A 26,168-nucleotide genomic window follows, 5' to 3' on the forward strand; every position below is an offset into this window, starting at 1 on the left:
TATCTTTACTTTTTTTTAAATTTTATGATTATTTTTTTAAAGTTAATTTATTAATTTATTTTTATGTCCTTATTATTTAAGGATTGTATTGTTATTGTTAATTACAAGTGTTCAACACCTGTCAAATTATCTCCAAAAAAGTTCTAATAAACAAAGTTTATTAAAAAAGTTATTGATAATGAAACATAAGGAGAATTAAGAAAATTAAGTAATGAACTAAATTCAATTAATTTCATTCACTTCAATTGTTTTACATTAATGTTAATCAACATCCCCTCCTGTTGCTATAATTTCTACATCTGTTAGTATAGAATAGAATGTACTTTATCATCCCCCAAGGGGCAAAAGCATAATTTATAAAGAAAATTACCAAATATTTTAAATTAAAATACCCAGTTATAACATATTTCAGATCAAAATTTTTTTTTTTCCTCTTCCTTACATTTATTCATTCAGTTTTTTGTATTTAAGATATTCAATGTTAAGCCTCAGTTGTTGGAACCACTTTTTAAAAAAAAAATTGGTGTCAATTTCCTGTATTTTTGTGCCATTTTAAACCTGCTTTTATGCAAAATGGTTTACATTACTGTTAACAGCTGTAGGCGAAAGCATTTATTCCCCTGCGTGACCCATAGGCTTTAGAGTCACATGCGTAACTAGCTCAATAATGTACCAACATTGTAGTGAAAGTAATTGTTAAAGTAAAAAAGGCTTTAAATTTACCATAAACGTGATGTCCCTTCTCTCTATTAATTTGATTTGAAAGGTGAAAACCCCTGTAATAAGCAGGTAAGTGCACAGATATCCCACCACTCAAAAACAACAGACACACAATCTTTGCTTCAAAATGGGTATTTATTACGTTAGAATGACTTTAACTAAAGAACAAAGACAAACCAGAAAGTGCTCATTGTTGAGATGCTGCTGCAGATTAAAAGGTGTGTCGACACTTTCAGAAATTTCACTTCCAGCTCAGAAAGACGACCCTGAAAGAGAAAAGCAAATTCAGAGTGAGATGATTGTTAAAACTTACTCTGCAGCAAGCAAGTCAGACTCAGAACTCAATGCCAAACCCTCAGTTAGATATTCAGGTGTAATCTCCCCCAGACATAAGAATGGGTCAGATGGGTAGTGATTGGTATAATCATTGGGAAGGCTATTTCATAATTACATATATAAGTCAGAGGACTGAAATACTCACATGCATGTTCATTTCACTCTGGACACAGGACACAATGTTCTCCAGGTAACCTTTAAAAAAACAGACATTTTGTTATGTAGAAGTTGAATTTCTGCAGTTATGATAATCATACTAAACACACATTGATGCCGAATTGAAGAGCTGCTTCTTATTTTTCAGAAAATGTTCATGTTGTGCTCTGTTGTTGGATAAACTTTGGTTAAAAAGGTGAGTTTACACTAAATAACTACATTTTTAACAGGAGTCTGGTGTGACGTTCAGGAACACGCTGTCTTTTTGTGACCACGTGCTCAGAATGAGGCGGTTGTAAGACGTTAAGTCAATATATTGCACTGAATTTGCTTTAAATTACACATTATGACTCAAGTCTAACTACAAACAGACTTAATTTGCATTTATTTACCTGATTACTGAACAGGGATCCCCACGTGTGCAGTTTTCAGTCAACCTCGCTGAGCGAAACCTCGTTTTAAATCATGCTAATAATTAAAAAAATGGATAACATACAAATTAAATTATCTTATTATGCTCAAAATGTGCACATTGTTGCACTTCATCCGAAAAAAGACTCTCCTTGCCTCAAAATCAACTTTTCTTTGGTAGCCTTCCTCACACATGCGCAGCTAACTGCTTCCGCCTTCTTCAGTTCTTCTTCTACGGTTTCTACTTCAGCTTTCAATTGTGCGCCATACCGCCACCCACTGTATGGGCTAGTGATGGTAAGTGCAGCTCTTTTCAGAGGACCGGCTCTTTTGATTCGGCTCTTTCGACTCCCGAGCGGCTCTTAATTTAGGATCTTTTGTAGCCGTATGTTTCACCTTAACTTTGCAAAAACTAATGGTTTGTCTGTTGTTGTGTCTGTTTAGTATTTTAATCAAATTTCTTATTGCACAATTTACCAAAAAAATGCAAACATATCCACAGAACACAACCAGGGGTTAGGATTAGGATTAGGGTTATGATTAGGGTTAGGGTTAGGGTAAGGATTAGGATTAAGGTTAGGGTTAGGATTAGGGTTATGATTAGGGTTAGGGTTAGGGTTAGGGTTAGGATTAGGGTTAGGATTAGGGTTAGGGTTAGGGTTAGGGTTAGGATTAGTGTTAGGGTTAGGGTTAGGGTTAGGATTAGGGTTAGGGTTAGGATTAGGGTTAGGGTTAGGGTTAGGATTAGTGTTAGGGTTATGATTAGGGTTAGGATTAGGGTTAGGATTAGTGTTAGGGTTAGGATTAGGGTTAGGGTTATGATTAGGGTTAGGATTAGGGTTAGGGTTAGGATTAGGGTTAGGGTTAGGGTTAGGATTAGTGTTAGGGTTATGATTAGGGTTAGGGTTATGATTAGGGTTAGGATTAGGGTTAGGGTTATGATTAGGGTTAGGATTAGGGTTAGGGTTAGGATTAGGGTTAGGGTTAGGGTTAGGGTTAGGATTAGGGTTAGGGTTAGGATTAGTGTTAGGGTTAGGGTTAGGGTTAGGATTAGGGTTAGGGTTATGATTAGGGTTAGGGTTATGATTAGGGTTATGATTAGGGTTAGGGTTATGATTAGGGTTATGATTAGGGTTAGGGTTATGATTAGGGTTAGGATTAGGGTTAGGGTTAGGATTAGGGTTAGGATTAGGGTTAGGGTTAGGGTTAGGGTTAGGGTTATTATTGGGGTTAGGGTTAGAATTAGGTTTAGGTTAAGGATTAGGTTAGTTTACAGATATTTGAAGTTCATGTTTGATCAGCTCTGTGCTGCATCTGTTTCTTGAGTCTGACTATTTAATGGCTATCTGAGAGAAAATCCTCTGTGATTGGATGACAGGCGGTGTGATTGGCACATGATCTGCCACTGCCGTTTTATCTGATCTAGGGTCTGTAGAGTGCAGTCTGCTGTAATTACAAGAGTTAATAGTCAATATACGGGACAATTAAGGTCCCGTATGAAGCCCAATATACAGGATGTCCCAGTTAACACGGGACAGTTGGCAACCCTTCCTTACACGGAGGCGGCTATCTTGCATCGCTGTGCTTTTACAGTAGCAGAGAAGAAACTGGTGACAGCCAAATGCAAGAGTGGTTGTATTGATTGATGTTTTTGAAAAAGTAAAATCTTGACAAATGGAGGATCATACAAACACATCACAGCAGCTTCTTATCCTCGAAGGCCACCGTCAAGAATCTGACCGATTAATATTCCCAAATCTACTCACTGTACCTTTAATCCTTCAGGTGAAAAAATATCAAGGCCATCACAGGAACATGTCATGAACATTTGCACAACCATTTGACATTTTTTAATGGACTCAAAATGAAAGGAAATCATGACATTATCAGCAAATTATTAAATTACACTCAGCTGTTTTAAAAAGCTTTCCTTTGATGCTATTTTTCATTCTTAATTTTTAAATGTGACTTAAAAAAAGCTAGGCAACTTCTGTGCTCTCTTCTTCATGTGTTCCTGCTTACCTGTGAGTCAGGATCGTCAGCAACACGAGTCTGAAATATTCCTCCATCCACTGTGTTTTTAAAGTACAGGAAGCATGTGAGTAATAGACAGGAAACAGCACCAGAGGACCGCGGCGCTGAGTGTGCATAATGCATCATCATACGTGTGTTGAAATTACAAATTGATTTCAGGGCAAAAACCTACACATTCTCATTTAATCCGATCAGCCTAGGCCTGGTTAATTAATAATTAATAAACAATCTGCAGCACTAAGAAGCCAATATACCGATATCAGCGCTCACAATGATTACAAAGACATGTCAAAATAAATATCAAAAGATAACATGTTCTCTTCGTCTACTGTCGGCACAAATATAACGATTACATAAAACTCGCAGGGATCTCCTTTTTTAGAAACCTCCGATAAAAGGAAAGAATAAAAGAAAAGAGAGAAATGGAAGAACAGAAGGTGGAGGGAAATAAAAGGTAGAAATGTTTAATTCATGGTCGCCTTCATCCGCGTCACATCTGTCCATGAAATCCAGGCGATGAGAGTCGTGAAGGTCTTTCAGAGTCCCTTCTCTCTGTCCATTTGTCCTTCAGTTAAAGAAGGGAACAGCCCAAACAGCTGTTCCATGTTTGTTACCCCAGCTGTCCAAGGCGGGGGGAGGCTACAGTCAGACCTCGACAACCTGTTTCCCTGCAGGAGGAACACCCCGGGGGGTCAGAGAAGAGAAGGTCCAGAGTAAATCCGTGTGTCTCAGCCCCCCCACACAGCTGGGGCGGGGGTGAGGTCAGAGGGGGGAGAGCCAGAGTGCTGCTCAGCCTAACAGTTAATGGAGGCACAGTCTGCTTTGGCTTTCCCCGCCGAGCTGATGATCCTCATGAGGCAGTGTCCGAACTCCTCCAGGATCATCCGCTCCGCCTCCACCTGAGGCTGATGAGTCTGTTCCGCTTTTTTAGCCTGTTCCAGGAGACACTCGCACGTCGCTTCAAGGACCTCCTTTGTGACGAACGTGTACGGCAACCTGCGGGTGACGGAAGATAAGATACAATCAGATAACTTCAAAAAAAATTCGAAAAATTATTTTTTCTAAATTTTCTAAAAAAAAAATTCAAAAAAAAAATAAAAAAAAAGTTGAAAACTGTTTTTTCTAAAAAAAAAATTCAATTTTTAAAAAAAAAAAAATCTTTTTCAAAAATCTTTTTCAAAAAAAAAAATTTGGGTCAATTTTTTGGGTCAATTTTTTTTGTAATTATTCTTCTTATTTTTTTTTTGTCACATTTTTACAAAAACCATTCACAGTCATTGTTTTTTCCATCTGTGATTCTCTTGATTTCTCTTTCTTTCATTAGTTTTTATTTGTTCCATCTTTTTTGTATGTGTGTGTACTTTTCAAAAGAAGAAGCTGTGATTCTCTTGATTTAGCAGCTTGTAACAGTAGTCTTCTCTCAGCCCACCGTGAATGCGTCTCTCCTCCCGGTGTTTCGGTTTTAAAAGTGACCCTGTAAACTGGAGACCTTCAGCTGAACGTGTCAGTGTTTGTGGAGTTTACACAGCTGTTGAAACACAGAGGGAGTTCCTGGGAATGCAAACTAGTTTAGTTTTTATTAAGATTTCAAAATATCCTTATCAGATATTTAATGATGGTCTAAAGACGTTTATGAGGGATGCATCCGGCTGAGAGTATCCAGTTAACAGGGTCGCTGTTTAAACCAAAACACCGGCCGATCTCTGCCACGGCTTTTTGAGTTCAAAAGGATTTTAAAGCCGTGTTGAAACGTCTTTGCTACTCGCGCTCATCTCCTCTCACGTGTTGATTCATTCATTGCTTTTTTACATGTTTTTAACCGCAGGCGCAAAATTTTCACTTTTTTCATGTTTATCTAATTTTGGAGCACAATTTCAAAATTCAGGAAATATATTTTTTCGACAGGCTCCGGGACAACTTTTTTTTGTCAAATTTTTTTTGTCAAATTTTTTTTTTTCAAAAAAAAAATTTAAAAACTTTTTTTTTTTAAATTTTTTGTAAAAGTGATTTTACAAAACTTTTTTTCAAAAAAAAAAAATAATAATAATAATGTTGAAAACTTTTTTTTCAAAAAAAATTTTTCAAAAAAAATTTCTTCCAATTTTTTTTTTGTCAATTTAAAAAAAAATTTTTTTTTTGTAATTATTATTATTTATTTTTTTTGATTTACACAATCTACCCGGGACTTCAGATGGCGGTCGAAACGCAGACAACAATGAGGGCACAGGAACCTTGTAGTTCTGGGGGCTAAAAGACCCCGGAACTCTTCGTCGAAATGCACCTTTAAATACATCTGATTCTGTGCCGATCTCAGAATTAAACTCACAAGCTGCAAGTTTCCTGCCTCCCCAGTGACAGAAACACCAAGCTAACATGTTGGCAGTGTTTACAAGAAGTGCTCATCATAAGAGGCAAAAAACATGGACCTGCTTGAGGATGAACAAGGAAAGTTTCTGGCATGATAACTTTGTCCAGTCATGAAAACATAACGCTCAAATGAGGCAGCTCTCACTTAGCGTAGTTAGCACAAAGTAGGAACCAAAGGGGGGTTAAAATAAGCAATGAGGAGATACTGATTCATAAAGAACTCCTCCAGAGAGGAGGTGTTGTAGTACCTCCCGCCTCCACTCGAGATGACCGGCGTCGTCCTCATGAGCAGGTCTGAGATCTGCGAGGAGAGTTTGGTCTTGGCGGCCGTCTGCTGCTGAACTCTCACTTCTGCTGCGTCAGCCAGGTGCATCAGAGTCTTCCTCTCCGGGCTCTCCTCGAAGTTCTTACAGCCGATGCACTTACAGATGGACGAGCACATGATCTTCGCCTGCGGGTCAGAGGGAGGAAATAAAGGGATGTAAGTAATCGTGAAGGAGATGAAGCAGGTGATTAAAAAGAGATCAGGGAGAGGAATCAGACCTCGTAGCACTCGCAGTAATTCTTCAGGCAGCCCGAGCGTTTACAGTTGCAGCCTTTGCTGTGTCGGCGGTCCGACTCGCCCTCTTTCCCTTTACCGATCTTAGGTTTGAAGGCCTCTGGGTTCCGATCGAGACACGTCTGAGAAACATAAAGAATCACATTCACACATCCATTCATGAGTTCAACAGAGAGCAGCTCAAACTCCTCATCCTTACCTTTATAGCTTTGAGTCGCTCTGTTTCGTGCTCCAGGTTGTTGAAGCAGTTATTGCAGTTACAATTATTGCAGAACTCTCCGTTTGCAAAACAGTCGCAGTATCTGGAGGAGGAGAAACATCAAGACTTCATTAAACTGCATGAGTAAGACTGAACGAGACAGACCGGACACGGATCTGGTGGAATTTGGCCGTTACACATAAAGTCTAGTATCAGGTCTGGCTTCTAAAACACTCACAGTTTGAGACACTGAGACTTGGTGCAGTTACACGGTTTCCTCGGTCTTGAAGTCGTTTCTGCCGTCGACAACCTGAAACCAGCGGAGAGTGTTTAGTCCAGAGGAAATCAAAGATTATGTTATTGATCAGAAGGTAAATGATTTAGTCGCTCCGTCCTCTTCTTACCCGTTGAGTGGCAGCTTGGCCTGAGTCTGAACTCCCGTGCTTGCAGCGAAACCAGAGCTGCTGGCGAGGGTTACAAACGGAGACTGCTGGATCTGTAGAAGCAGATAACACACATTTTCAAAAGATCTACAATTTGATGTCATCAAAAAGGTAGCAGGAAAAGAAAAACTCTGCTTACTTGTGTGACGTATTGTGCTGGTACGACTGCGTATCCCATGTTCCCGCCTCCTGGAGCTGGAGCCAAAACGGTGCCCGGAGGGAGGTTGGCGAAGTTGGGCTGAATTTGGGGGAGAGGAGTGGCGGGCATGATGAGCCGCTGCTGGGTCTGAGTGGTGGTGACGACTGCTGCTGACGTCAGGGGCTTCGGGGCGACCTGCAGGAGGACACACGCCGTTATTAAGACATTTCACAGAGCGCTCCGGATGAAGGGACACAAACTGGTCTTCAGAAGTTACCTGTTTGATGGTCTGAGCGGGGATGATGGGGACAGACATCCTGACGGCTCCTGTGCTGACCACCATGGGTTTAGCTGTGCAACATAAAGCCTCGTGAGTAACAGAAGAGTCCACATGATGAACAGGAAGAACTCTTAAAGGTGTGTTTGTTACCGGTCTGTATGGAGCTGGTGCTGGGGCCGCTGGGCTGCCCCGTGCTGCTGGCTGTGGTTGCGGTGACGAGGCGGACGTAGTGGAACCGGCTACCCGGCACTTGAATCTGCTGCACGTTGGGCTGTGTGGCCAAAGGGATGATGGTCTTAAACTGGGAGCCGCTGACTCCTCCCACCGCCACAGACTGGACCGGTTTCATGGTCTGGATTATAACGATACAGCAGGGTACAAGAGATTAAAATCAGGTGTTTGAGTCAAATCAACAAAGTAAAACTTCAGGGTAGACTTCTTTTAATGCTAAGCTGCAAATCAACGATATAAGGCGGGCACAGTGGGGGCACAGGAACCTTTTAGTTCAAAGTAAAGTAGTTCTGGGGGCTAAAAGGCCCTTGAGCTCTTGGTCGAAATGCACCTATAGATGAGGATGTAAACAAACAATCCCCTCCATGTTTTAGCTCCAGCTGACAGTAAACGGTGCCCTGATGTGTGCTGGGACCGTACCTGTGCCGCGTTCTGACCGGTGGCCACCTTCACCGGAGATGCAGACGTGGACTGTTGGACTGCGAGGATCTGCTGGCCGAGCGCTACGTTCACAGGGAGAGTCACCGACTTCTGGGAGGCGTTAGAGGTCGGGGACGCCACGGACACCACAGTCACCTGAGAGAGAGAGGAACATGGAGGGTGATCAGCTCACACACTGACCTGATTCATGGGGTGTATACTTTACAAACTCATATCAACAAAAACCTGCATCAACATGAGGAATCAGGAATTTGTTAACGTTCAAACCGGCCAAAAAAATGTTGCAAAAATCACATTTTCCCTTCATGAGGCCGAACACTGAATCTGACTCACAGGCATCTTTAAGGAGACTACTGACTCTGACATAACTTCTCTCTTCCAATCAACAACTCGCCCCTCTTCCCCTCCCCTCAGGTTAAGAGTCTGGGAGTCATCCTCGACAGCACCCTCTCCTTCACCTCCCATATCAACCACGTCACCCGGTCCGCCTACTTCCACCTCTGCAATATTAACAGTCTCCGTCCTTCACTCACTCCCCACTCCACGGCCATTCTTGTTCACAGCCTCGTCACCTCCCGTTTGGACTATTGTAACTCCCTTCTGTTTGGTCTCCCCCACAAAATCCTCCATAAACTACAACTGGTTCAAAACTCAGCCGCCCGTATCATCACACGCACCGCCTCCATCCACCACATCACATCCATCCTGCAACAGCTCCACCGGATCAACAACAAAATACTTCTCCTCACCTTCAAATCCATTCACAACCTCGCCCCTCCATATATCTCTCTGACCTCCTCCATACTGCCACACCCGTCCGTACCCTCAGATCCTCCTCCTCCATCCACCTCACTGTCCCCCCCTGCTCGCCTTGTTACCATGGGGAGCAGAGCCTTCAGCAGCTCTGCTCCCCAGCTCTGGAACTCTCTCCCACCTGACCTCCGTAACACTGACTCACTCCCACATTTTAAATCCAAACTCAAAACTCATCTGTTTAAACTGGCTTACTCCATCTGACCACAACTCCTCTGTCCATTCACTTAAACTTTTTAAATTGTATTTTATTTAAACTCTGTTTGTTTTAATGTTGTAAGGTGACCTTGAGTGTCAAGAAAGGCGCCTATAAATAAAATGCATTATTATTATTATTATTATTAATATTAATATTGAATACAGGTGTTTTCCGTGGAAGGTAAAACTGTTGTGAGCATCTCAAACTGGACTGATTTATAAGTGACGAAACAGGAAACATGAGAAAGTGAATCCTCTCTTTGGTGAACGAGGGATGAGTTTCAGGCCGTACCTTGCTCGGGGTCTTAAGAGGTGAAATGGCGATCTTCTTCCCGGCGATACTCTGTATACTCGTGTTGTGGGACTCGGAGAGAGTGATGGTCCTGGTGGGCATCCCCGGAGACGTCTGAGTCAGGACCCGACCTGAAAACGAGCGGTGTGTGAACATGACTTCATTCCAGCAGAGACAGTCAAACTTTGTGAACCAGCTCAAAGGATTTTAAATCAAACAGTACGAGTGAGTTTACCTGCGATCACAGGAGACACCGAAGTCTGCGGACTCAAACCTTTGCTGTTGACGGTTTTTGTGATGATGAATTTGATCGGAGCGGCCGAGGACGTCGGAGTTTTCTTGGCAATCTGTGGAGATATTCAGTCAGGCTTTATGTTCACTCTGTTCCTACTTTAACAGCTAAGTGACATCCTAACGTGATCCTTTAATACCAGATCATTCATCTCTTTGTGTTCATTCAGAATCAGGGGAAACAAACAGGTAGATTATGAGGTTCAACACTGAAACATTCATTACATCATCAAGGTAAACATCACCTTTAGAGAGATGCACCAACTGTGAAAGACCTGACAATTAAAAGACTGCAAACTGATGTTTTTAATGACTTCTTTGTGATTCTTAGTGTCTGTTTTTAAAAGTAAGCCATGCAACTGTTTATATCTTAACTGTTGTAACTGTTCCCTCCTCTGAACGTGACTGAAACATGTCTTTAAAAACAGCATGTCGCTGATCTGCACAGTTTATCCAACAGGTGACGTCTTTAGACTGATATAAAGTTTGGTGTTTTTATTGGCTCGCCTGGATGGAACAACAGACAAACATCAGCTGCTGACTTTGGTGAGCTGCCCGTTATTTACTGATGTCCTGGTGTCTGTCAACAGGGCAAAAATCAGCAGATACTGATGTGCAAACCGGGACACTGGTGCATGCAATGTGCTCTTAAATTCAGAGGATTTTGCAGCCACCGTCAGCAACAGAAGCCTGAAGGTCCCTGAAGATTTATGACGTATATATTCCCTATAAACTCTTTCAATGTGTGAGACGACACAGACATGTCTCTGTGCACACAAGACACACTTGTAGAAACAGAGAGGCTCTCAGCACAGATCAGAAAGTGTAGAGATGTGAGGAGCAGAGAGGGAGGGAAGACCTGCAGCAAAGGGTCGAGGCCTGGAGTCGAATAGGCGACCGCTGAGGCGAGGACTGTAGCGTCTAAATATCGGGTGTGCGCTTAAACTCTCGGCCCACAGCGCCCCTTTAACATTTTTTTCCCAGCTTAATCTCTTTCAAAAAGTTAATTTGTAACTCTGTTTTTATGTTTCTGAACTTCACAGTCCGTCTCTTCTTTACTTTAGTGCCGCTCTGTGCAGGTTTGAATCAGACGATGAAGCAGACTGTGTCACTGAGGGGTGAGTGTCCAGTGAAAGCAGCATGAGCACCTTGCAGTCAGCTTTTATGCTTTTTAAATTGACGTTGGATCATAAAGGAATAAATTAAGCAGAATCAATATTAGGATCAGTCCTGATAACATCTTAATTCTCACTCCACTGATAACACAGCGTAATGACTTCCTCTCGATCACTTGGGATCAAAGTGACACAGCTTTAAAGAGTTATGAGACCATCTGTCTCTCTCACACACTCACACACACACACACACACACACACACACACACACACACACACACACACACACACACACACACACACACACACACACACACACACACACACAGATGGTCTTTGTCTGTCTCATCCAGCAGCAGAGTTTCATGTTTCTGATCTGATCAGCTGTTTCACGTCGTCCCAGAGTTTCAGACCTGACATCAATGTTCACCTGCTGGACGGATCATTGAGCTCATCCTCAGCGGTGAGACAAAGAGATGAAGTCTGACCACGCCGGTCTGCTTCTTATCACATTTTATAGCCGATAAATATTTTAATTGAATGATTATAATTCATTAAAACTGTGTTTAACCTGTCACAACATGAGACAGCTGTTTGTCTTTATGTTTGTTTACAGACTGAATAATAAAGCTGATGTTACCTGCACAGCCTTGAGCTGCTGAGCCTGTAACGCCGTCAGCTGGGTGCCGGCGCTCCCCATCATCGGCTTCAGCTCCGTCCTCCCTCCGATCGTCACCACTTTAAACTGCGGAGCCACAGATTTAATGTCTCCCACGACTTGTGAAACTCCCGGTTTGGTGCCCGTGTGCGGTAACTGCAGCACGATCGGCTGCCCCGACTTTCCTATCGCCGTGACCAAAAGTTTCTGTCCCTCCTGCTTGATGATCTGAGGCTGCGTCATCCCCGCGGCCTTCGCCGCCTCCGACGCCTGAGCCGAGGCCACTTTGTTGAGGATGATCTGGTGGTTGGCGGCGGAGATGGTGAACGGAGCGGTGAGCTTCTGTAATCCACTCGTAGTCACGCTGCTCCCCGTCACACTGTCTGTGGTTTTTGTGGTGGCTGTGGACGTAGCCATGGCTGGTCTGAGAGTCAGAAGGGTGGCGGGCGTGCTGGATATGGAGACAGGAAGCTGACTGCCGGAGCTGATGGTGAAAGTAGAGTCTGTGGTGAGAGCCTGCGTGTGTCCCGCTGTAGAAGACTCAGAACAGAGGCTCACGGGCGTATCCGTCTCCATCGGGACCGACGTGTCGTCGCTGGACTCCGGTTTGGCCGCGTTGCCGTCCGGTTGGGACTGAGGGATCTCCTCGATGGCCTCAGTGTCCATGATTTCATCAGGAAGGAGGCTGTTGAGCTCTGGTGACACCACATCCATGATGCAAAGTCTCAGCTTTCTAGAAAACAAACCCACAAAAACAAACCGCTGAGTTTCATCATCACTTTCACACGTGACTCAAACTGGTGTTTCCTCCTCTCGTGACACGCTTTAAATAACTTCACCTGTGTTTGAAGTTTCCTCCTTATTACTCCTCTAAACATGAAGCAGAATTTGCATGACTTCTTTTTTTTTTTTCCTCTCTCTTCCTGTATTTTGACTCTTCCTTGTGATTGTATTAGTTTCTTTGAGTTGTGTCTGTTCCTGACATTAAATTCAAAGAGCTTATTGATGCATTAGGACCTTATTTTGGTGCAAATACACCGACACTCTGTCTTCTAGAAGTGTCTTTGCTACAAAAGGTACCATTCCTTTTGTTTAAGAATGCATCTCTCAGTTCTGATAAACACGACTATCCTAGGAGAGGAAATACAAACTTCATCAAACGTACAGTGATGTTAAGAGCCATGCACTTCCCTGACAAATCACAGAAGAAAACAGTTACGCTAGATTGAAGCAGCATCTTCGATCAAAAAATCTTTGTACAACCAAGTGTAAAGTATGAATTATTTGGAGTGTTTTCAGGTTGTAGAGAGTTTGTCTGTGGTTGTGGTGCAGGTATATTGATTGGGATTGAGATGAGTTTGATGCAAAATGTAATTATTGTACATTGAAATAATTGTTCAACACTTTACCCGTCTGTGTTGTCATGATATATACCACAAAGTGAGCTGTTGTCATTGTTTTTAATTAATTTTTGACGTTGGAGATAGATGTTACAATTTTTTATAATCGAGGTTGAGTGGACATCTGGTAAAATCTTAATTACATTTTAATTTATTTTATTCTATCTTATTTTATTATATATTTGCACTGTGTTTATGTATCTCAGTATTGTATATTTGGCATTGTTTGGGTTATTTTTGTCATTTGTGCTGCTTTTGATCTGTACAGCACTTTGGTCAACCGGCTGTTTTAAACATGCTCTATAAATAAAGTTTGAATTGAGTTGATTGATATATATATTTATTAGTATTATTATTATTATTATTCAAATAATACATAATTATAAGTATTATTCTTATCATCATCATCAGAATCTTTACTATATTTACTATTATCATTATTTTATTTTAAATAGTTATGCACCGTCACTTCTGTAAAGCTGTTGTTGACCCCAGGAAGAATAGTTATTGCAATGTGACAGCTAATGGGGATCCTAATAAATCAAATAAACCTTCTTCTAATGCTAAAAATTGACCCAAATTAAATTATTACACATTTAAATAATTGTTCAACACTTTGCCTGCCTGTGTTGTCATGTTAAATACCACAAAGTGAGCTGTTATTATTTGTTTATTGGTTATTGGACAGAGGGGTGATTATACTACATATAAATAATTTAAAACGACCAGAATTTAAAGATACATTTGTTTTAACATGTTAGTAAATAAGTTGTACTATATTTTATCTTGTTTATTAAAAGCAATGAATGTATTTTTTATTTATTGTACATTTTAGTTTGCTTTACTGACTTTCTTCTACTTCTATATCTATTTTTTAGTTAAATAAATTAATACTTTTGGTGTAATTGAATGTATTTATTTTTATGTCATGTTAAATACCAAAAAGTGAGCTGTTGTTATTTGTTTGTTATGTAGCTGTAATATTTATTTATAATGTATTTTTTGTATTATTATCACTAGCATACCTTTTATTATTATTATCTTGATTATTTATTTATTGTAATTATTTTTTTATGCACTGGGAGAAGGAGGAATAGTTGTTGTTCTGTGACAACTTATGGGGGTTCTAATAAATCAAATTAAATCTTCTGATGCTAATAATTAATTGTTTACCTCTGATCTCTGCATGCTGCATGTCTGTCTGTGTTGTTTTTGGAAAGTATGTACATTAATTCACCCATGAGGATATATAAGTGACTTAATGTGTATTATTTTGCACTACATAACTGCAGGACACTAATGCAGCATGCTTGTAACATAAACAAACAAAGCAGGTCATTTAAAGAGGTAGCCTCATTTTCCTTGAATTTTTTTAAGAAGTCATGTGATCTCAAACAATGTGAGTCACATTAGAGCTTTACTCATCCTGACACATCCTGACAGCTGATCAGGCCTCACCGATCATCTTTGTCCTGCTGCTCCACATTAAAACACACACATGAACCTTTCCCACACACACTCACACACACACTGCTAACTGCTCATCCACACACACAGATCTGCACACACACACTCAGAACCCTGCTTTAAGTCCCCCTGCCTGAGTTTAAGGGTGGGAAACACACGTCTCTCTGTGTCCTGGCTCAGGGACTATTTCAGGCCGGGGTTGGATTTCGAAAGATCCGCCATTTTTACCTCGTCATCAACTCTGTTAGCTCGCATGCTAACACGTAGCCACAAAGAATGAGGGATGCTTTTAATATAATGAAGGTAAAGCTTGAGACACTTACCCGCATTAATTCCCCTCACAGAAACACAGGTGAAATAAAGCTTCAGGTGTTATCAGCTGGTTAATAAAGGCCTTTAGAGAGAAACTAACTCTTTTAGTTCACTCTGACAACGTAAACAATGCTAGCTTCAATCATTCCTGCTGTCACTTTTTTCAGCTTCAAACTTTATTTAAACGGGTTCATTGACAAACACAGACAGGAGATATGGATACAGAAAGGAGGACAGAGAAGTGATTATACTACATAGCAATAACTTAAAACGACCAGAACTTTAATATATATTTTTATCATGTTAGTAAATAAGTTGTACTATATTTTATCTTGTTTTTGAAAAGCAATGAAGACCACACTGTATTTTTTATGTATTTATTTATCATACATTTAAGTGTGTTGTATTGTTTTTTTTATATCTTCTTTTTCCATTTCTAATTTAAATAAACTCGTTTTTTTTATGTAATTTAATTCAATTTATTCCTAAATGATTTTATGAACTTTGTTTATTAGAGCTTTATGACATATTTTGACATTTGTGTTGAATACTTGTAATAAACGGAGTCATACACAAATAACAATTTTAAAAAAGTCTTTAAATAATAAGAAAATATATGAAAATTGAATGTCTATGTGGATGCTTTGTGGAGATCTTGTTTTCCTTAATAAACATATTGAAACAAATAAATAATAATAAAAAATAAAAACATAATATCATTAATTGTAATTATTATTATTATCATTACTATAATTGCAATAATAATCAGTGTAATTTAATTTAAATATCTTATTTATTTCAGCCTTTGTCTTATAATATTTTGCTTTCTAGAATTATTTAATTTGTATCCTACCTTCTGTAATTCCTAAATACCAATTCATTATAGTGTTTCCTCAGCTCCTTATTTTTTATTAAGACCTTATTTATAAAATTAACATGCCTTCATTTTAATATTGTTGTCTTCTGAATGGGTAGGGGAACTCAAAATGTGTGTTTTTGTTGACTTCCTGCACCATTGGGCACTTTTTTGCATTGTTGTTGCACAAAAAGTACCAATAAAGTCTGATTGAGTGATTGATTTTGTCTAGTAATGATAGTCAGACTAAAAGATAGGCTTTAGGAGACTAACGCATACATAACACCAAGATACATTCCCTGTATGTGTCAAACCAACTTGTTATAAACAATCCTGGTTATGATTCTGACAAAAACAATCAATAGACTCATTAAGATGAGAGTTAAAATGTGTACTTTACTTTCTGGTAAACACCCCATCACTTTCCTCATCCATCTCTTGATACTTTGGCTTCTATAGCAGACACAGACCAAGCTGCATATTTATCTTAAGTTCAAGTGTTGTTCCAAGAGGGGACACTCACACCGAGGCTCACTCTAGAGTCGACGCAACAACAAGGAAGAGTTGGAGGAAAGCTTCTCACTGGACTTATAGAGTTGAACGTATTGAACATATGTTAGTAATCAGAGGTGAAACGAGTACTAAAGTATTCTACCAGGTAACACTATGAGGACATTTTACATAAGTAGGAGTGAAACTATTCATGTGTGAATCTTCTCAAGTAACCACAAGCAAATCACTGAGTACTTACTTTTAACACATGGCAGTGGGGTTGAGGGAGTAAGATATGCCCCCTTTATTAAAATTATAACAGCAACCACCCAGAGTGAAGTTATTAAATACTTTTACAACATCTTCTGTCAGTATCACACTTCATATATCTTCCTTAAACCCTCACTTCACGGCTCGCTGTGCACAGAGGCCTGTTATTACGAGACAAAAATAAAGACGTGATTGATTATGAGTAAAAATAGCTGCCTGATAAAACTTAAGAGAACAGTCTAGACCTGCTCCATTTAAGATTTGTTGTGATTTGATGCCATGTAAATAAAGGTTGATTGATTGATCTGTCAGGTCAATGTATGTATATTAAGTGTAATGAGATATTTGGACAAGAAATGAGAGAAATCCACTTGGTTAGATTTGAGATTTTTGCCAGACATCCTCCCGTCAGGTGGCTGTTATGCAGTTTATAGAAAGCTTGCATGTTGTTTTAAATGCAAATTTCAATTTTAATGTATTTGTAATTATCCTTTTCTTTTTTATGTTTTATTATATTTGCCATTTTAATTGTGCTCTTTAATAATTGTCTGAATGTTCCCAATGCTTTTAATGTAAAGCACATTGAGTTGCCCTTGTGTATGAAATGAGCTATACATATAAAGTTGCCTTGCCTTTGTTTTTAGCTATTTAATTACTCAGTTACTAATGTAAAGTAAAATGTAGCAAAGCAAAGTACTTCACAAGGAAAATACTGATTTTTTACTGCTTTTAAAAACTACTCAGAAGTCCTCAAAATCTCCTAAATTACAGCAACGTGAGTTAATGTATTAGTTAGTCTGCATCTACTTTTTTAGGCATCTACTAAATCACAACAAAGTGTTACCTTCTTTAAGTTTGAGCCATAATATATATGCTAATGTTTTGTTTTTGTTGTTTCCAAAGAACGACTTTAAGGTCCTTGAACGCACCAAAATCTGCAGAATGACATACAAACTTTGGGAACGCCGAGCATCAGAGGGGAACATGAACGCATCATCATCCTGTGTTTTGCGGCAATAAAACAACTGAGCCTGGCCTGACTAACTTATAATAATAATATTTATAATAATAATAATGAGGTCATGCTGGTGTCCTCATTTAGATCAGATAAGGTGCATTAAAAAACTAAACATTACAGATGAGCACAGGTCCAGCTCAGGAGGATGTTTGAAGCTAATATTAAAAGGTGATTGTTGCATCTTGTCAGTATTAGAAGCTGCAGAAGTGTTTTATACACAATAATAAACATTATTAATCTCTGTTTGCAGAATAACAAGCTTTACTTTCAGTTTATGTTCGCAGTAACTTCACTTAGCTGTCCGTCCAACATCTGTTATTCTCTTTTAGTTCACTCTTAACTTTTATTTTAACTCTAAACCTCATCTGTCAGAACATGAGAGTATCCTGACCACTGTGCTCTTCATCTGGATCTAACCTTCCCCATTGTTATCCCCTCATCCTCATCATCCTCCTCATCAGGCAGCTCAGCGGGCAGGACAACTGTACTAGCAAACTTGCTGAGCTCGCTAACCCAGGCTAGCTAGCACAACATTATAACCTGAACATTGAACACATTATTTAGTGGAAGGCTTTCTCTGAAACAAACAGACCCGAATCACAGAGTCAGGTAACACGCAGGAGTCCTTACCCGAGGGTTTCACGCTGGGTAACGTTTCCAGAGGAACCGAGGAAAGGAAAAGGTGATTGTTCAAAATACCGCGCCGAGCGCCATTCCTCCCTGACATTTCACAAGTGGGCCACGCCCTCAGTGTGCTACGTCACTGCTACGTATTTCTTAAAGGCACAGAACATCTTAACCAAACACTATAAATTATCTTCACTATAAAGACTTTTGTTTAGAAAAAAGAATGAAATGAAAACACTTCAGTTTAAGAAGTCCTACTAGAGGCTTTTAAGTATCTATGTATATATCTTTATACTTTATTTTTTTGCACTGTCTACTTTGCTGCTGTGACACTTAAATTTCCCCGTATGTGGGACAATAAAAGGACTATTTTATCTTATCTTATATGTTTCAAACAACACACAGCAAGCACATGTGTATGATCTTTAAATATGTAGTTGGAATAGCAGTTTGATTTAATCATATGAAGTAGGAATAGTAGTATGATCTCTAAATATGTAGTTGTAATAGTAGTATGATTTAATCATATGAAGTAGGAATAGTAGTATGATCTCTAAATATGTTGTTGGAATAGTAGTATGATCTCTAAATATGTTGTTGGAATAGTAGTATGATCTCTAAATATGAAGTAGGAATAGTAGTATGATTTAATCATATGAAGTAGGAATAGTAGTATGATCTCTAAATATGAAGTAGGAATAGTAGTATGATCTCTAAATATGTTGTTGGAATAGTTGCATGGTAATAAAATATGAAATTGGAATGGTAGTGTGTTTTTATAGTATTTAGTTGGAATAGTAGTATGATCTTTAAATAGTACTATGACTTTAGATATATAGTTTGAATAGTAATATGTAGTAGGAACAGTAGTATGATATTAAAATATGTAGTAGAAATAGTAGTATGATTTAATAATATGCAGTTGGAATAGTAGTATGATTTAATAATATGTAGTAGGAACAGTAGTATGAGTTAATAATATGCAGTTGGAACAGTAGTATGATATAATAATATGTAGTAGGAATAGTAGTATGATTTAATAATGTGTAGTAGTAACAGTAGTATGAGTTAATAATATGTAGTAGGAATAGTAGTATGATTTAATGATGGGCAGTTTGAACAGTAGTACCTCACATTAGCTGCCCGGAGGACCGATGGAGCTCCTCTCTGCTGGACACAGACCGGAAGTCTCTGGCCCATCTTGGCAGCTGAAGCCGGAAGTCGCTCTTGTTGACACTTCGAGAAGCAACAATGGCGACCGAAGTGCGGCAGGAGCTTGCACAGCTGATGAATTCAACTGGATCTCACAAAGATCTCGCTGCCAAGTACGTAACAACAATCTCAATACACATAACACTTTGTTAGAGGTGTAATATGAGTTTCAGAGCTGAGATAGTTCACGCTGCGGGACCCGAGAGCTAGCAACGAGATAGCTGTGACAGAACAAGCTAAGCTAACGTTAGCTACCTAGCTCCATTAGCCATACATCAGATTAGTTAACGTTATGATTCATGGATTAACTCTGGGGCTTGTCTTTGGAACTGAATGTACAGATTATCATTCAAATAACACCTCTGATTCATACTAAAGGTGATTCAGCTAACACGGACTGTGCTGCTGTATTTAAGCATATTAGTTAGCATACAGCAGGCACTGTTGACAAGCTAACATACACACAACATAAGGTTACAAGAGTTTAAACTACCTCAAAACAGTATCTCCAAGGTGTTGTTTGCTCTTAATGTGTTCTAGTTGTTTCTAAAAAGGTTTATTGTACTCAACCTCTGAGTAGTAGAGTTGATATCTCACATTAGCAGGGGTCTGACGAGTCAAAATGTGACATTATTTCAGGAAATCATGGACCCAAAGTGCACACCAACAACAAAACATTACAATCAAAATCAATACAAGGATAAAAAATGAAAAATAAAACAAGCTAGTAACCGCAGTATCATAAGGAGAGTGTATACTGAAGGGATACCTCAACAGAAACAGTCCAGGCTCAAGCATGATTGAATCCAGGTGTTTCAATCAGGCCCCTTCTATCCAGTGAAGGGTGATCTTAATGCTTCAGCATACCAAGACATTTTGGGCAATGCTATGCTTCCAACTTTGTGGCAACAGTTTGGGGAAAGCCCTTTTCTATTCAAAGACTATAGAGACATGGTTTGATGAGTTTGCTGTGGAAGAACAGAGCCCTGACCTTCCATCGAGCACCTTTAGGATGATCTGGAATGGAGATTGTGAGCCAGACCTTCTCACACAACATCAGGCCTGACCTCATGAACACTCTACAGCCAGGGTTCCCAAACTTTTCAGCTCATGACCCCCAAAATATAGGTGCCAAAGACTTGCGAAACCCACTGTCGCTCAAAGAGGTTTAATGTGGCTTCATTTAGCCGGTCTGTAGAAAATTAGCCTACTTATATGAGCATGTGGCTGGTAAAATAATGTAAAGATCAAATAAAACAGAATAAAATAAAATGATGATAATAAAGTATATACAGAAATGTATAATAGTTAGAGTTGGTTATGTACAGAAGTGCTGGGAATGAAAAATGAAAAAGCAAATCATTCATTTAAAGAAAAACACATACAAGTTAGGGTGACGCTCACAGGTTAATGTGCTTTTTATACTCTTTATTTTTCTTGTCAGGACCAAAGATTGCCTTAAAATCATCTTTTTAAAGGATTGTAAGTTGCAGAGTGTTTTCTTACCAACAAAATCTTTTGCAGATATCGACAAATTTTGGACAAGGCCATACAGTTTACAGAAGCAGAGCAACTGGAATCCTTGAAGGCCTTTGTTGAAGCAAGTACGCGGTGCCTGCTTTCTTTTCTTTGATATCTCTAACATCTTCATCCTCTGCGTGTGAACTAGTAATCCTACCGTGAATATCCGTATCTGTCTCTTCCAGTGGTCAATGAAAACGTCAGTCTTGTCATCTCGAGACAGCTGCTCACTGACTTCTGCACACACCTGCCCAACCTGCCAGACGCCACAGCTAAAGCCGTGTACCACTTCACCTTGGAAAAGATTCAGCCAAGGGTCATCTCCTTTGAGGAACAGGTGTGCACTCTCACACTCTGCTGCTGCTTCTGCTGCTGCCTGGATCTGATGAGTTTTATTTGTTGTTGAACTTAATGTGTGTTCTCCTGCGTCCTCAGGTAGCCTCAATCAGACAGCACTTAGCAACAATTTATGAAAAAGAGGGAGACTGGAGAAACGCTGCCCAAGTTTTAGTTGGTATTCCTTTGGAAACAGGACAGAAGTACGTATACGATGAGCAGACTCACTTCTTAAACTTCTGTTCATCCAGGTTCTCTAAATAACTTCTACTTTCCTCCCTTAGGCAATATAATGTCGACTATAAGCTGGATACATACCTAAAAATTGCACGGCTCTACTTAGAGGACGATGATCCCGTGCAGGCAGAAGCCTACATCAACAGAGCCTCTTTGCTTCAGAATGAGTCCTCTAACGAACAGCTGCAGATACACTATAAGGTACCCCAGACAAATATTATCACAGTTAAAGATCATTTTCAGTAAATGATGCATTGAATTGCTTCGATCAGTGTTTCACGCTCTTCTTCTTCTTCTCCTCAGGTGTGCTACGCCAGAGTCTTAGACTTCAGGAGGAAGTTTATCGAAGCTGCACAAAGATACAACGAGCTGTCGTATAAGTCGATTGTCCATGAGAGTGAACGTCTGGAGGCTCTGAAACACGCCTTGAACTGCACTATACTCGCCTCTGCAGGTTAGCACTGAGAACAATATATAAAGAACAAAGAAATGCATGCTCCTTAGAGAGAAGATGAATTCCTGTAAAGCTCTCTTTGGATCATATGTCTCAGCATCAAGCCTTCGTCAGTGAATCAGTTTGCCCCCTGATAAAGGAGTTTATTTTCAGATCTACATGAATTAAAGGCCTTTTAGTTGTTTAGAAGAGAGCACCTTGATGTTAATCTTGTGTTTCAATATGTTCAGGTTTTTTTTCACAGATCTAAAGGAAATGTATCTAAAGCATTGTTCCATGTTTCAGGTCAGCAGCGTTCCCGTATGTTGGCGACTCTCTTTAAAGACGAGCGCTGTCAGCAGCTGGCTGCTTATGGCATTCTGGAGAAGATGTACCTGGATCGAATCATTAGAGGAAACCAGCTGCAGGAGTTCGCTGCCATGTTGATGCCTCACCAGAAAGCTACCACAGCAGACGGTGAGTGCTGCACACACATTAAAAGCAAACAGAGCTTCCCTCCTGCTCTCTCTGGAGATGAATGACTCTTATCTGTACACATGTAACTGAAGATGTGTGTTCTTCCTCTCAGGCTCCAGCATCCTGGACAGAGCTGTGATTGAACACAACCTCCTGTCTGCTAGCAAACTCTACAACAACATCACTTTTGAAGAACTAGGAGCACTTTTAGAAATCCCTCCAGCCAAGGTGAGACTACTTTCACCTTTGTTTTCTAGATTTCCCTGCAGAGAGTGACGGGATAATTACTTCTCTGTATGAAAATGAACATTTTAAATCAAGCTGTAGCTCGTCCATTACAGGCTGGTAAGACTTAATTGCTGAAATGAGGTGGAGAACATTTTTATATCTTTCTCCACCTCATCGCTGCTTGATCACAAAATCAGTTAATTTAATAATTAACAGAGAGACCAAACATTCAATACAAATACATTAATCAATTAGTAATAATGATATTAAAAAAATAATAGATACATAAATAAAAAGAAAGAAAGACAAATATAATATAATAATAACAATAATGATCACAAATTATTACTACCCTCACATATTATTAAAATACATTTTAAAAATAATTTAAAGCTGCTGTGAGGAACTTTTGATTTATATCAATTCTGGCGCCCCATTGTGGACAAAGTGACACCTCTTATCTCTTGTTCTCTACATGCAAAAGTAGTGTTTTCAACAAAAACCTCACCCTGCTGTCTTTTAACAGCCAGATGTATCACTCAATTTGATTATTTGCCATGAAAACAGCCGAAAAAGGGTGTTTCTAAAGCCAAATGTCAATCATGTGGTCTGACACCTACCCCCTCTGAGTGGTTTAAGGCTTTAAAAATGACAACAGAGAAGGTATCAGTTTTACTGTTTATGGCTTTGTTTGCTTTTGAAGGTCATAAAGACGCATCAGTGTTGGTTTCAGTGTGTTTCTCAGCTGGTGAAAAACTCCTCATAGTGCCTTTAAACAAAAAGGGGAAATAGTTCAGTGGGCAAGTAAGAAATTGAATAAATACAAATAAAGAGATATAATAATACTAATAAGAGTAATAATAGTAATGAGTTTGATATATTAAAGATTTTAAATAAATAAATAATACTATAACTAAATAATTCTAATAATGAAGTACTACTGACTATAATTCTTAGTATCATTTACACCATAACCGTCATCATCACTGCTTCTTCCTTTCACCCTGAAGTCCCTTCGCTCCCTTTAAGTTCAGTGGGGTGTTCTTATTTGCTCGATCACGTTAACATGTTTATATCCTGTTCTCTCAAAATCTGAATCTGGTCGTAGATCAGCTTCTATAAAAACCCCGGTGGTGTTTGTTATCGCCCTGGTTGCTCAGAAGCAGCAGATTGTTTGAAAGCCTCCAGTACAAAGTTCGTGTTTTACACCCCTAATATGAAGTTTTATATTGATATTTATGACCTGCCTCCTCACGGCGGAGACCTTTGCTATAATTCGAGTTAATGTGTCCTCACTGATGGTGAGTTTGAAGGCTGAGAAATCGATCCTCCTTCAGGGTGTATTTATAACTTAGATAACGACCTATCCAGACATTTTAAGCCGCGTGATGAAATTTGTTCAATCCAGAAACGTATCTTCTGTGTGTTTGAGATATTCTTTGTGACTTTGTGAATCTAATTTATGCAACCGTTCATTTCCCTCTGATCTTAGTGACATGTTTGTTTCTTTGTTTGTCCTCAGGCTGAGAAAATAGCTTCCCAGATGATCACAGAAGGACGCATGAACGGATTCATCGACCAGATAGACGGCATTGTACACTTTGAGAGTGAGTAATAGGCCCTGTAGTGGTTTGAGCTCAATCTGAGGGACTTTGTGATTTAAGGAGAGAATAAAAATACATTAAAGTCCAACACTAACACAACACCTCACCTTTTTAGACATTAATGTCCTTTTTATGTAGTTTAGCATCTTAATTTGACCCAGATTCCCTCATAATAAACTCAAACAGTCACCACACTAACTCATCTAATACAATGTTTTATACTTTACCATCTGCAGCCAGTAGAGGGCAGCACAAACAAACATTAAAGAGTAGAAGACTCTGAAAGGAAGGGGAAGTGCAGTGATTAAAAGTCACACAGACTTCAAACATGTGAATGAGTTGTGTTCCTGTCATGAAATGTAAACCTGTTGAAGTCCTGGTCTCTAACATTTCCTCTCTTCCTCTCCGTGGCAGCTCGTGAACCTCTTCCTACCTGGGACAAACAGATCCAGTCTCTGTGTTTCCAAGTCAACAACCTGTTAGAAAAGATCCGCCAGGCCGCTCCGGAGTGGGCCGCGCAGGCGATGGAGACCCAGATGACCCAGTAAACATCCAGACCCCTCTACAGAAGTATCCCGCCCCCTCAGCCTGTCCCACTGTGTCGTCTTCCTGGTCAGAAACATCGCCACTGATGGAAACGCCCACGACGAGGAAGCTTCTGGTATCACCATCACTGGATCAGTTCAGAGAACACTTTTAGTACTTTTGCCCACAGGGGGATACTCGTCAATGTTTCTCGATATGTCAGAGCTGTGTCCGGCGTAGCGGCGAACAGAGGAGGGGCGTTGTGTAACATTTAGGTGTGACTTTATAATATTTACTTGGCATGTTATAAATTTGATGATTCAGATAGCTGACGTGCGGCGAGGTGGAAAGAGAAGTGGACGAAGCGATCGACTGGGTCCGTGTGAGCCTTGCAGTTCCGGCACATTCTGGTGTTTATGATGACTCAGCAATATCTGTTCAATGGTTCTTCTTGATTTATGGCGTCATGTAAAACCTTCTCGGTCCACAGTTTTGGAAAAAAGAATTAAATTCAAAGTTAGAAGAAAGTTTTCTGAATCCTGGTCATGTCTTTGAAGTCTTCTTTCTGCTTTAATAACTCTTTGATGAAAGTATTCACAAGACGAAGACGTGCAGAGTAACACGGGACTCCCACCAGATCCGTGTCCGGTCTCGGATCCGCTACTGCGTTTTCAGAACTGGATCTGGTGGAATTTGGCCGTTAGACTTTTAAGTCATTTTACGTTGAAAATTGTACATTTTCCTATAAATGTGTCTTTAGGGGGCGCTAGTTTGCCCTAGCTAAGTTGTGCACATCATGTGTGGAGGCTAAAGTCTTCAAGCAGCCGGCCCGGTTCGATCCCAACCTGCAGCTCACCAAGTCACTCACCCTGTTTCCTCCTCTATCCACTGTCCTATCCTCTCTTAAAGGTGACATATCACGATATTTTCATCAACATATATTGGTCTAAGAGGTCCCCAAAACATGTCTTAAAAGTTTATGCTCAAAAAAACACTTTGAAATCAGATTTTGGTCTGCCTGAAGAACCCTCTTTTTCAGTCCTCCTCAGAACACTCTGTTTTCTCTCTGACCACGCCCCCTCAGGAAGTGGATGTGCCTCGGCTCTCCAGCACGTTGATCTAATGTTTACATGTTGGCTGAATATACACGGCTGCTCAGAGATCACGTTACTTCAACCCTCCGAATCTGATCCTGACGGAGAGGCGCCTGCAGCAGGACCTTTCTGAACCATTGGTCACAGATTTAGTGTTTCTTGTTGTTTTATTTATCAGTATGTCGACGTGTGTCTTGGTACACAGCTACCAACATGTAGCTATGTGGCTATGCTAACTAGCGCTAGCACTTATCCATGACAAATAAAAATCATCCACTAGATCTTCAAATCTGCAGACGTTGGGAGTAAAACTGACCTTTGTGTTTATTAAGACAGCCTACAACTAGCATGCCTCCCTCCTAAGCTCCTTGTTAGC

General features: G+C 39.8%; 2 protein-coding genes and 1 long non-coding RNA gene across 7 annotated transcripts; 1 reads left to right on the plus strand and 2 right to left on the minus strand.

The window, feature by feature from the left end:
• Nucleotides 1–836: 836 nt before the first annotated feature.
• On the minus strand, nucleotides 837–1,941 carry LOC117831240. Its single transcript, XR_004634963.1, has 3 exons — nucleotides 1,605–1,941; nucleotides 1,202–1,251; nucleotides 837–986 (listed from the first exon to the last, which is right to left on the minus strand). It is a non-coding gene; the product is annotated as an uncharacterized LOC117831240 (long non-coding RNA).
• Nucleotides 1,942–3,245: 1,304 nt separating this feature from the next.
• lin54 (lin-54 DREAM MuvB core complex component) lies at nucleotides 3,246–20,199 on the minus strand. Of its 4 annotated transcripts, none has more exons than XM_034708956.1 (14): nucleotides 20,107–20,199; nucleotides 11,666–12,416; nucleotides 9,855–9,966; nucleotides 9,620–9,750; nucleotides 8,296–8,451; nucleotides 7,795–7,996; nucleotides 7,642–7,715; nucleotides 7,365–7,559; nucleotides 7,187–7,278; nucleotides 7,021–7,092; nucleotides 6,783–6,885; nucleotides 6,568–6,705; nucleotides 6,273–6,475; nucleotides 3,246–4,653 (listed from the first exon to the last, which is right to left on the minus strand). In XM_034708956.1, the coding sequence occupies exons 1-14, from the start codon at nucleotides 20,133–20,135 to the stop codon at nucleotides 4,452–4,454; spliced, it is 2,460 nt and encodes an 819-aa protein (XP_034564847.1). In that variant the 5' UTR covers nucleotides 20,136–20,199; the 3' UTR covers nucleotides 3,246–4,451. The 4 variants fall into 4 exon arrangements, with proteins under 4 accessions (XP_034564847.1, XP_034564846.1, XP_034564848.1 ...); XM_034708955.1 differs by lacking the exon at nucleotides 20,107–20,199 and adding an exon at nucleotides 19,255–19,426; XM_034708957.1 differs by lacking the exon at nucleotides 20,107–20,199 and adding an exon at nucleotides 18,129–18,249.
• cops4 (COP9 constitutive photomorphogenic homolog subunit 4 (Arabidopsis)) lies at nucleotides 19,318–25,235 on the plus strand. 2 transcript variants are annotated; one of them, XM_034708959.1, is made up of 10 exons: nucleotides 19,318–19,450; nucleotides 20,862–20,941; nucleotides 21,044–21,195; nucleotides 21,294–21,397; nucleotides 21,479–21,632; nucleotides 21,735–21,885; nucleotides 22,171–22,341; nucleotides 22,454–22,569; nucleotides 24,092–24,176; nucleotides 24,588–25,235. In XM_034708959.1, exons 1-10 carry the CDS (start codon nucleotides 19,377–19,379, stop codon nucleotides 24,719–24,721), a joined length of 1,221 nt encoding a protein of 406 aa, XP_034564850.1. In that variant the 5' UTR covers nucleotides 19,318–19,376; the 3' UTR covers nucleotides 24,722–25,235. The 2 variants fall into 2 exon arrangements, with proteins under 2 accessions (XP_034564850.1, XP_034564851.1); XM_034708960.1 differs by lacking the exon at nucleotides 19,318–19,450 and adding an exon at nucleotides 20,261–20,465.
• The last annotated feature ends 933 nt before the right edge of the window (nucleotides 25,236–26,168 follow it).

The sequence above is a fragment of the Notolabrus celidotus genome, chromosome 19 (assembly GCF_009762535.1).
Source record: "Notolabrus celidotus isolate fNotCel1 chromosome 19, fNotCel1.pri, whole genome shotgun sequence".
Taxonomy (NCBI): domain Eukaryota; kingdom Metazoa; phylum Chordata; class Actinopteri; order Labriformes; family Labridae; genus Notolabrus; species Notolabrus celidotus.